Below are 11734 nucleotides of genomic sequence, written 5' to 3' on the forward strand. Positions count from 1 at the left end.
TTATGTTATAATATTCTTTTTATTATTCTTCGTTTTTAGTGTCTTTTTTTCCTTTTTAATTTTTTTTCTATAATTTATTTAATTTATTATAATTATAGTTAGTAAGAGATTTAGTTACATTTATTGCATATATTATGAACCTAAACTAATTCATTATACACCAAAGTTAATTTTACTTATATATAGAAGAAAGATATATTACATGTAGTGATATAATAGTTGGGAAAAGAACAAGTAAAAAGTGAAAATATAAGACAAAATTGAGAATACAAAAATAAGAAAATTTGGTTGACGAAGGGAGCAAATGAAAAGAAACATCTTCACTCCGTTACCAAACACCACATTAACATAGAGTTCGGTACCAAAATTAAGTTTAATTTAATTTAATTTAGTTTGATTTGAGAAGATGAAGATAAAAATATTTGGAAAAAATATGTGAGAGAATTTGAAAAAGAAAATAAAAAAGTAATGATTGTGTTGTTAAATTGAGAAAAAAATGTTGAAATTGAGGAAAAATGTTGAATAGTTGAAAAAATTTAATATTAAAAAAATATTTATAATAATATATAAAAATATGTAAAAGAGAAATTTTGAAGAAAAAAAAGTAATGATTGTGTAAAGTTTATTTAACAAACAAATACAAATCATAAAAAATATTTTGCTTAATAAGAGTTATACATAGATCAACGGAGCAGTGACGGTGACGGGGGGAACGACTTCTCAGTTCTCTGTACAAAGATCCCGTTCCGGCCGCTGCAATCGCCTATCCAAGGCTGCGACTGGATTCGATCTGATCAATCAGCTCCGACGATCGGAGGTTCGGCAATGGATGAGTACCCGGAGGAGCTGCGGACCCCGCCGGTGGCCCTGGTCTCGCTCGTGGGGTGCCCCGACCACCACCCCACGATCTCCGCCCACCTCCACTCTCAGCAGCCTCCCATCAACGTCCTCGCACTGCCCGACTTCTCTAAGGTTCCGGTAGTCCTGGCGAAGAAAGTGAAGGACTCGGTCGGCGGAGATCCCCCTGGCGGTATACTCAAGCGCGACTGGCTGCTCAAGCACCGCACTAAGGTCCCGTCCCTTGTGGCGGCGCTTTTCAGCTCGCTCGACGTCTCCGGCGACCCCGCTCAGTGGCTCCAGGTCTGCAGCGACCTCGAAAACCTCAAGTACGGTCCCTTTAATTTTCATACTCTTATGTGCCAGAACTCAAATCACTATGAGCTTCCATTTCTTGGTGTTGGACTCTTCTTCCGTAGCCTTTTACCTCTAAATTCCGGATTTTTCGGCTTTTCGGATGATCGGGTTGCTACCAACAATTCTATAGCTCGCTGCATTGGTCCCTGCTTTCAGAAAAATCTGCTCGATGCAGTAGCTTGCTCTCTCACCACCCATGGCGTTTGACTCGATATTGTGTCTTTTCTTGTAGAGCCGCAATTCGTCCTCGGAATGTCAAGCTGGTTGTTGTCGTGGTCTTGCAATCGGCTTCTGCGGGTATGATCTCCATTACAAATCCGTGCTAATTCTTCCTGGATGGATGAAGTTACTCCAAGCAGATAATGCGAATGCCCATTGATAATTGGGGTTTATTTCTATACAAGCTGAGGTTCTTGTTGCTATAGTAATGTCTGATAATATTTTAGCTGCTTCATGCAGATGATATTAATGAAGATCGAATGATTGCTTTGCGGAAGCGAGCTGAGGTGGACTTGAAGTACCTTCTTATCTATACCCCTGATGATGCTTCAGAACTGAAACAATCTCTTGAGAGGCATGTACAGTTTCGCTTTGTGTTGTTAATATGTTATGTACTTTCCTTTCCCTTTTTTTTTGTTTTTTAACATTTGGAGAACATTGTTCTGATGTGAAGCTGCTCTTTTATTTGCAGGCTAGGGAGTGCTTTTTCTGAATTAGCTAGTACATACTACAGGGAAGAAGGACGTAGAATTAGAACAAAGGTGGAGAAGAAGAGCTTTAGTTATCCCGAGTTACATATTCGCTATTGCTTCAAAGTAAGGGCTGTTACTTGTGTCAATCTTATACGTACAATTTCTTCTTACATGAAAAAAAAGGGTATCATCTCTTGTTGAATAATTTTGACACCATCCATGTCCCAAAATAGTACTAGATTCTGGTCATGTCGGTTCCATTTTATACAAGCTCAAGTAAGGGCTGTTACTTTTATCAATCTTATACGTACAATTGCTTCTTACATGAAAAAAATGGTATCATCTCTTGTTGAATAATTTTGACATCATCCATGTCCCAAAATAGTACTAGATTCTGGTCATGTCGGTTCCATTTTATACAAGCTCAAGTTTTTCATTTTGGAAGAAGAAGAAAAATTAAGTCTGTGATATAGGATAATATATTATAGGAAGCCACCTTAGAGCTGTACATTCTCCTGAAATGTCTTGAATGCCAAGCAATGTCTCATTGGCTTTATCTAGTGAATCTACTTGCAAATGAATATAACTGGGGAAAAAAAAAGAGAAATTTATATTCATGATATCTTAGGCTGTAATTTGCTTGATCTAATTGTCTCGTGGAAATTTTTCCAAGACATCCATGCTATCGTTTTTGCCAGTTGTTTATCCTGTGTTTGAATTGCTTATTTTCCATGAGTAACTTCTTCTCAAATTTCTTCTTTTGAATATTAAAATTGCAAGCTAGTTGATCTAAAGATTATTTTTTAATTGGCTATGGATAGGTGGCCATATATGCAGAGTTTCAAAGAGATTGGATTGAAGCACTGAGGTTTTACGAGGAGGCTTATCGCATACTACGAGAGGTTCTTTTGTTGAGAACTTATCTTTTATCCTTGCAAATGTCTGAAGTATTTTTCCTTCCACTTCGGTTAGCAAGTCATTTTGTGAAGCATATCTAGTATTTTCATCTGACTTGGACAGTATCTTTATATAGTTAAATAGTGAGGGGGGATATTTATTCAGTTAAAGTGTGTGAGGTGGTTGGTTATTAGAGGAGTGCATTGAGACTGGTGACATGTATCGAGTTTGACTCTCTTGTCTCAGCCTCATTTAACGCATTGACGCCTGTCACATGGCTTCCTAAAGAGGCTGGTTTTATAGTTTGTGGACAGTCCATTTGATAGTTTTGTTCTATATTTATAAGGAGTCACCTGCCAACCGAATGAGAAAACAAAGGGGAAAGAAGAGAGGAATGTGTCTTTTTCCTGCTTTTCCCTAGCAGACAATACTTACATTTAGTAATGCATTTGCGTACTCATATTGTCAATTATATTTACATGCCTTGGCATTTTCATTGACGGATTTATGGTCTTACTTCATGTAGATAATTGGCACCTCGACGAGACTGCCCCCAATTCAGCGCTTGGTTGAGATTAAAAGTGTTGCAGAGTATTTACAGTTCAAGATATCAACTCTTTTGCTGCATGGTGGAAAGGTTGGGGAGGCAGTTCAATGGTTCTACCAGCATAATGTTGCATACAAAAGAGTTGTTGGAGCACCAGAAGCTCCATATCTCCATTGGGAATGGATGAGCAGGCAGTTTTTAGTTTTTGCTGAACTGCTGGAAACAAGTTCTGCCACAACCCAGAGCATTTCATCCCTTGCATCCAGTGGTGCTGATAGAACTCTGACAGAGTGGGAATTTCGTCCTGCATATTACTATCAGGTTGGCTTCTTCTCTGGCTAGCACCTTAAAGTAGTTCTCTCTGTCAAGGGAAGCAATTTACAAGTCGACCAAAGTACTTGAATTTGTTACCTTTATCACTTAAAACTGGTAAATGTCAATGATCGTTTGTGATTCATGAAATTTGCGGTTCATCATCTTGTTTTTTCTCTTGTGAAATGTGGGTGCAAATATGCCTACTGAAAATTAAAGGGAAAGAGCTAGCTAGCCTTCTTTTTATGGGCAATATTATCTCCAACAATAAAAGGAAAGCCAGCAAGTTATCCCTGGTGGATGAATGTCTTTGAACATCCAATATGAGCATGATACTGACTCTCCAGACACTTGCTGGACTAGTGTAGCGTTGGCACTAATGTTTCTTGAACTTCCAATATGAGCATGATACTGTTAATGCATGGTTCTCCCATAGTTGATTAGCTGTTCTTGTAGTTTTGATTTATTTTGATAGTGGCCTTTTACTGATAATACAATGCCAATGTCTTTTTTGTTATTAATTTATAGGCCTGTGATGTGAAATTTTACCTTTTGGCTACAGTTGAACTTCTGCCATTCTTATTAATGCCAATTTGCTGTTTCATTTGGTTGGCTTGGCCTTGGCTTTGCACTTCGACACTTCTTTTATCCAGCATCTGCATATTCAATGATATTAGAGGAGATACTTCTAGAACTTTCAGCCCATTGTTCTCTTTTATCTAAGATTTAGTGACATTTTACCTCGAGGTAGTTGGCGGCAACGTACTTGAAAAAGAAGCAGTCCTCTCTGGACATTTCGCTGTCAATGTCTGAAAATGCTGCTGAGACCGACAGCAGTGTTGATTCCGTGGTACCCTCTAGCTATGTGGGACAATTTGCTCAATCGCTTGAACAGGGAGATGAACTGTCTATGCAGCCGTAAGTTGCTTTCCGTATGTATGCAGGCTTCCTTTTACAAATGTCTCTAATGGTAGTTTATTAGTTTTCACTTATGCTCTGAACTTCCACGTGACTCTGCAGTCTCACTGATGAAGACTATATCCAATACACCCTGGTGGAAGGGAAGAGATTTCAAGATTCCTATGAAATTATCGCACTGCTAAAGAAATCCTATGAATCTTACTGTAACCTTAAGGCCCAGAGGATGGGCTCTATTTGTGGGTTGAAAATGGCAAAAGAGTACTTCTCCCTTAATGACTACACCAATGCAAAGCCGCACTTTGAAGGTATTGTCACTTTATATAGACGAGAGGGATGGGTCACTCTGCTGTGGGAAGTGTTAGGGTATCTGCGAGAGTGCTCAAGGAAGCTTGGTGCAGGGAAGAGTTTCATAGAATATTCCCTCGAAATGGCTGCTTTGCCTGTTCCTCCAGGCATCAACATTACATTTCTTGGACTTATGGAATCGGGGCCCAGTGGACCACCATGTCTGCAGCAGAAAGAGTGTATTCATAAGGAGGTCCTGTATCTCATTGGTAAAGATTCTGGAGATGGATCATCAGTTGAAGAAAGCACTAATCTGAGACTGACTGAAGAAAACCCGCTTCATCTAGAGATTGATCCCGTCAGTCCCCTTAGGACAGTGTTGCTTGCCTCCGTTGCTTTCCATGAACAGATGATAAAGCCTGGTGCATCTACCTTTGTTACTTTATCGCTTCTCTCGCAGTTGCCCCTCAGTGTCGAAATTGATCAGATAGATCTTCAGTTCAATCAAACAGACTGTAACTTCACCATTATAAATGAAGAAAGATCTTCGTCAACCACCACGACCTATGCCGCAGAACAGAATCAAAGGACGGAGACTGCTTCTTCTCTAATGCTCACAGCGAACAGATGGCTCCGCTTGACATATGACATTAAGTCAGGTATTCAATCTCTTTTACTGTTATTGCCTCTCTTGTTTAAGTTTCGCCCAAGTCATATGGTAGCTTGTTGCCGGTAGAGTTGGAGTAGACTTATGCGGGGAAAAATCTTGATTAAGCTAATGCTTAACACCAGGACATTATTTCGTCCTTATAAGTTTATTGTGTTTAGAGGCTAGGAAGGTAAAATATGGGGTGAGAAGGGAGGAATGGAGAAGACAGAATGCTAAGAGATCTGGATCACCAATAAAGAGGTTTTCTATGTTGCGTCTAAACTTCCCTCGTGATGCCTGTCCACCTTCTCCCTCCCTTTAATTCTTTATACAACGAAAATTCTAAAAGAATTTTAAGTGCACACCATTATTAAGTCTTATCAAACACCGTGAATTCGTTGTGGTTAGCAGCATGGGACCACACTTTCAGTTGTTTCTATAAACTTTGCTCCAGTTTTGATCTGATTATGGATGAGGTGGGGTGCATTCATTTACTTCAGGAGGGGTCTTGCAGTAATTTCTAAATCTTCTTGTTGGTCAGCAATTAATTTCTTAGAGCTTCTTTTGGTGTTATGACCATTTAACAAATTTGTTAAGCCAAACTACTTGTCTCATTCAGAACAAAGTGGGAAACTGGAGTGTGCATTGGTGGTTGTGAAACTTGGACCGCACTTCACGATTCTCTGCAGAGCTGAAAGTCCTGCCTCAATGGATGATTTGCCACTTTGGAAGTTCGAGGATCGAGTGGAGACTTATCCTACCAAAGATCCAAGCCTAGCATTGACCGGTCAGAAGGCCACCCAAGTTGAAGAACCAGAACCACAGGTGGACCTCACTTTAGGTGCCATGGGCCCTGCATTGGTTGGAGAGAGCTTCATGGTTCCTGTCACAGTATCAGCAAAGGGCCACAGTGTTTATTCTGGTGAATTGAAAATCAATTTGGTTGATGTGAAAGGAGGTGGGTTGTTTAGTCCAAGAGAGACCGAAGCATCTTCCCTGGACAGTCATCATGTTGAACTTCTTGGCATTGCTGGAGCAGAATGGGAAGACGAATCTCAATCGGGTTCTGATGGTAATATTAATAGAATTCAGCATTCTTTTGCTTTGGTCTCTGTCCCAAGCATTAAGAATGGAGAAACATGGTCCTGCAAATTGGAGATCAAGTGGCATCGCCCGAAACCGATCATGTTGTTTGTATCTCTAGGATACTCTTCCCAAGAAAACGAGTCGGCTTCTCAGATAATCCATATCCACAAGAGCCTGCAGATTGAAGGAAAGACCGCAGTCACGATTAATCATCGGGTCATGCTCCCCTTCAGGCGGGACCCACTGCTACTTTCAAGGGTTAAACCATCTAATGAGGCCGATCAATTGATTTCATTGCCGTTCAGAGAGTCCAATGTGCTTATAGTGAGTGCTAGGAACTGCACGGAGGTTCCACTACAGGTGGAATCTCTGTCCATCGAAACTGATGTTGACTCTGGCTCCGCAAGCACGTCATGTTGCATAAAACCGGGAACTGGCACTGGGTCCCCAGGCCCTGCTCTTCTGGTTGCAGGGGAGGAGCTTAAGAAGGTCTTTACTGTGGTTCCAGAGGTGGACTCCTCGCCCCTTAGTCTAGGGACTGTGTGTTTACGGTGGAGGAGAGATTCTGGATCGCATGATCTGTCCACTTGCACCATCATAACAACCAAACAGAGGCTTCCTGATGTAAATGTTGAGGTATCCCCGTTGATCTTGAGCTTGGAGTGCCCTCCTTATGCAGTCCTCGGAGACCCCTTCACGTACTTTGTTAAGATCCAGAACAAAACGCCCCTCCTCCAGGAGGTGAAGTTCTCACTAGCCGATTCCCAGAGCTTTGTGATGTCAGGATCCCATAATGGAACCATATCCGTTCTCCCAAGGTCTGATCACATCCTGAGTTACAAGCTTGTACCGCTCTCCTCCGGAACTCAGCAGCTGCCAAAGTTTGCCCTTACTTCAGTGAGGTACTCAGCTGGGTTCCAGCCTTCTGCTGCCGCTTCGACTATCTTTGTGTTTCCCTCAAAGCCGCACTTTAAGGGAGCTAATGACGGAGAAAAACAGTTAGAAACTGTTGCAGCCATCTAAACTTCAGAGAAACCAGGAGCTTTCGACGGTCTTGCCTCAATGAACAGAAATTATTTGAACAAGCAGGGTGAGACTGTGGGTAGATTTGTATACCAATGGTCCTTGGGATGAGAGGAAGCTTCTTGACGATGTCGGGTTCTATGTTCTCTCTCCTTTCTTCGAGCCCGAATCACGATGGAATTGAATCGGACTCAGTCCCTTGCGAATCAAGTAAGGTTGCTCAAGAAACTTGGAAATCCATGATACGATATCATTTAGTACCCGAAGAAGAGTTTCATACGATTGGACAATGTTGTGAGCGATAGAATGATTCAAATTCGTTGATGTTCATGTTCGAACTTCATGGTTTAATTAAAACTGATCAATCAAATCACAAAAAGCGAAATAATTCCTTCTGTTTCTTTATGAAATTTATTTACAGGAATGTCTTGGCGTCTCTAATTTCTTATCCATACACTGATATTTGCCAACATTCCACCTTTTTTGTGCTTTCTTGATCTGTTAATCGAAGACTTGTGATGTCTGTTCCATGTTCCGTCGCCCTTGTAGTTGTCCAAGCTTTGTAACCATCCCAGACCTATGAGCACACGAGGCGTTCGCTGTATTGCCCTTATATGTCGTGGGTATGCATTTGGATTGCATGGTAGGCTAATTGGTGTGCTTAGAATGACTTTTTTTTGTCCCTCTTACGACACATTGCGCAACTTATTTGGACTTTATTTGTGACCTTTATCTGGTCATGTAGGAGAAAATGATAGTTTGATTTTCAATATACTTTAATGAACACCAGTAGTAAAATCCACTAGCTATTTTCAAATGGCGCCAATAGATAGGTTGCTCCATGATTATACATTACCCACTAATAAAAATCTTATATCGGTATTATATTGACTAACCTTTGGAAATTGGAACCAGTTTGATCGATAATATGCACCTGGCCATTTTTTCGTTTGTCATATACACCAAAGACTGAGAAATGGCAGAGGGAAAGAGATGGTACCTTAACTATGCCAAGCACTTGAAGTCGCACTGCAAAGTCTATCGCAACGGTTTCTTGGTTCTCTACTCTTCGATCCACAAGGTATCTTTTAAGTTGCTTTGCCTATTTTCTCATCGAGTCACTTGAGTTCACTAATCTACATGTTACGGTATATAAGAATCGAAGATTGTCACGGTCGATAAGGTCATCAGATCAGGTGGATAGATCATATTTAATGCTTAATTATCTAATTCATGTTGTTAATATTGAGGAAGGGATAAAAAAGGCCTTGAAAAAAGCTTGATTCAACAAATGAAGTCACGAGTCCTTCCATTTCTACTGATAGTCATGTACGTCTGTACCTTTCGTGTGTTATTTATTTCTTTAGTACTTGCTTTGAAACTTTGAATTGATATATTTTTTTTTCTTACGGTTCATATTTCTAAGCCAAGTGACGAAACATTGAGAAAAATAATACGCAGAAAATTACTGCAGTCCATTTATTTATTTTGCCCAAGAGGTGCCATTACTTTTAAAGAAAAAGGCAAGTGCTGAGTTGATATAGGGGTATAATAGGAATTATGAAAGTCAATAAAGACAATCGGATGGGTAAAATGGAAAATAATAAATGAGAAGAAACAAATGATGAGCTTCATACTTAGTATATAAATATATAGATTTGACTCAATGCTCTTAATAAGTCCGCATCGGGAAATATTATTCACATTTGACAAATTAATTCCGCAATGACCATTTCATGCATATCTACAAAATGTGAAAGCGCAATACCTTCCCGAATTCAAGGTATACGATACAAGGAGCTTGTTGGGCACAGAGAGATGACGGAGGGGCTAAATTACTTGTAATGTGAAAGTTGAGGGACCAAATTAGATATTACATTTTCTTGTTATTTCTGTTGCGACTGAGGTACGATAGTAGAAGACAATATGAACGAAAAAGTAAAAGGGACACATGGAATTGATTACTCAGTTCGTCAGTAATTCTGACTACGTCTGGGGGCGCCGCCAAACCAGGTATATCACTAATTTTGAGTTAGGGTTACAAGAGATATAAATTACTGTTTATAAAGAGAATAAACCCTAATTACATCACCAATGAGCCGATCTCGACCCGGATTCATAGTATTTCAGACTCCATAACTCAACAATTTCGAATTTCTTTAATTAGTAATTTGGTTTAATTTCTATCATTATTAATTTTTTGGAATAATAAAATAATAAAAAGAGAGTGAGAATGTAAAAGACAGTTCAAGTCATTATATATATATATATATATAATGTAGGGGACAAAACATGTAAGAAGATGATCCGATGTGATCCATAACATCACACGTGAGGCCTTCCTCACCTGCCAGTCATGGGTCCCCCACCTTTCTCCTCTTCCCCATACTCATCCTCTGGGAAAAATCCGATCTACGCAAAGTTTTGCGAGCATCCGTTAATTAACCGGCCGACCCCATTAGAGGGGATTGATTCTATTCCGCGCTCGGTTGGCTTGTCATTTATTCAGTCTTTCTGGCAGAATTATAAATTCGCGAGCACGAAATATAAGTCGTGTCGATGAAAATCGAACCCATAATCTTTTATAGGAAGACAAGGCTAATGCGCTATCGTTGCATATTGAGCAGATTCTCTTAAATGGGATCAATTAATTTTTTTTCGATTACAAGAGAGCCCATAGGTTTAGTACATTAAAATATAAATAATAAATATCTAATAAAGAGATACGAATAATCTCACTGGTATCAAACATGAGATTTCTTAATCACTATCACTGTACTATTTCCTTTTTTATTGGGATCAGTTAGTTACATTACCGTATCTTAACGAACAGTTATGACAAGAGGCGAGCAGATAGCAGCACGCTCCAGGCAATGCCAGCTGGATGGGGGCCTGGACTTGTTACCACCCCCCAGACCAGCTGACACGTGTCAATTGTCGAGGTTGGACACCTGTCACCTGCATCCACTGAATATACGCGAGCCAACAGAGTCACACGCCATCACCTGCTCTTGGTGTGCCGTTGTTCAGCATTAGCCCCCGTCACTAAACCTCATCCGCAGCTCATCGATTCATCCCCTCCATCGGAGGCAATTTTCTTTGTTGAAGATCGTAGTAGGGTGTCCTTCGCCCCGATCCCGAAGCCCCGCACCTGACTATAATATCAAAGCCGTGCATTTGGTGTACTATTGCAAATGCAGGTGGTGTAATTTGTCCTCCTGTGATACGGGATTCCTTGATGAGTACCACCAGTGCGTGGGGGTCGAGCCACCCTACGGTGATCTCGGACTGTTCTATCCAGCAACACACAGAACCGGTTGCTTGTAGAGACGGTACAAAAACAAAATGGTTTTGTCCGAAGTTTTCTGGGATGGTTTTGCGATGCTATTTAGGCGCTGGTGGTATTAGTTGGGCGATGCTTTTGTCGACGTATTCCGAAAGCGCTGAAGGAACCACCATTGGTAAAGGTCGGAGTCCGACGATGCTTGTTTAAAGCATCAGCTAAAACTACCCTAAGCCAACGCTTTCAAATAATCGGACAAAGTTAAAATCTAGGCAGATGTTATTTACCGGGGTCGAATTTGGGCGGGATGAATTGAGACCCTTAGTCGAGTTAGCCCATTCTACTGAAGAAGGTCGAATCGGCTTATTTCTTCAACAGCATTGGCATGAAATGGAGACCCTTGGATCCAATTTGGGCAGAATGATACTTGTCATGTAGCAGGCCCGAGTTTCTAATACGGATACCGACTGATTCACGAGGCCTTGAACATGTCGATTTTTATGAGATGCATCTCACTGCGACAATCTCTGGCTCGTGGTATATGCTGTGCGGCTTCTTATGGATCATATTACATAGCGGGACGATTAAAACAACTAGAAATTGGTTTGCGCATTGCGAGAGTTTATTATATTTTTTTATTTAATTAAATATATACATATATATATATATAAGTATTAAAATTGATATTCAATGTACAGTGGCATAATTCTATCAATTCAAAGGTTAAATTGGATCAAATAGTTTTTTTTTCCAGTTTAATTAAGGTAACATATATATTTGTATTAAAATTGTTATTCAATGTATATCGCTGTAATTTTACCAATTCGAATGTTTTGCACGTGTTT

The 11734-nt window shown here is 40.2% G+C and overlaps 1 protein-coding gene across 1 annotated transcript; it reads left to right on the forward strand.

Moving 5' to 3' along the window:
- Positions 1–673: 673 nt before the first annotated feature.
- On the forward strand, positions 674–8032 carry LOC116210785 (trafficking protein particle complex subunit 11). Its single transcript, XM_031544838.1, has 9 exons — positions 674–1166; positions 1427–1491; positions 1654–1768; positions 1886–2009; positions 2708–2788; positions 3310–3651; positions 4394–4560; positions 4663–5507; positions 6117–8032. The coding sequence occupies exons 1-9, from the start codon at positions 826–828 to the stop codon at positions 7604–7606; spliced, it is 3570 nt and encodes a 1189-aa protein (XP_031400698.1). The 5' UTR covers positions 674–825; the 3' UTR covers positions 7607–8032.
- Positions 8033–11734: the final 3702 nt, after the last annotated feature.

The sequence above is a fragment of the Punica granatum genome, chromosome 6, assembly GCF_007655135.1.
Source record: "Punica granatum isolate Tunisia-2019 chromosome 6, ASM765513v2, whole genome shotgun sequence".
NCBI classification, from domain to species: Eukaryota; Viridiplantae; Streptophyta; class Magnoliopsida; order Myrtales; family Lythraceae; genus Punica; species Punica granatum.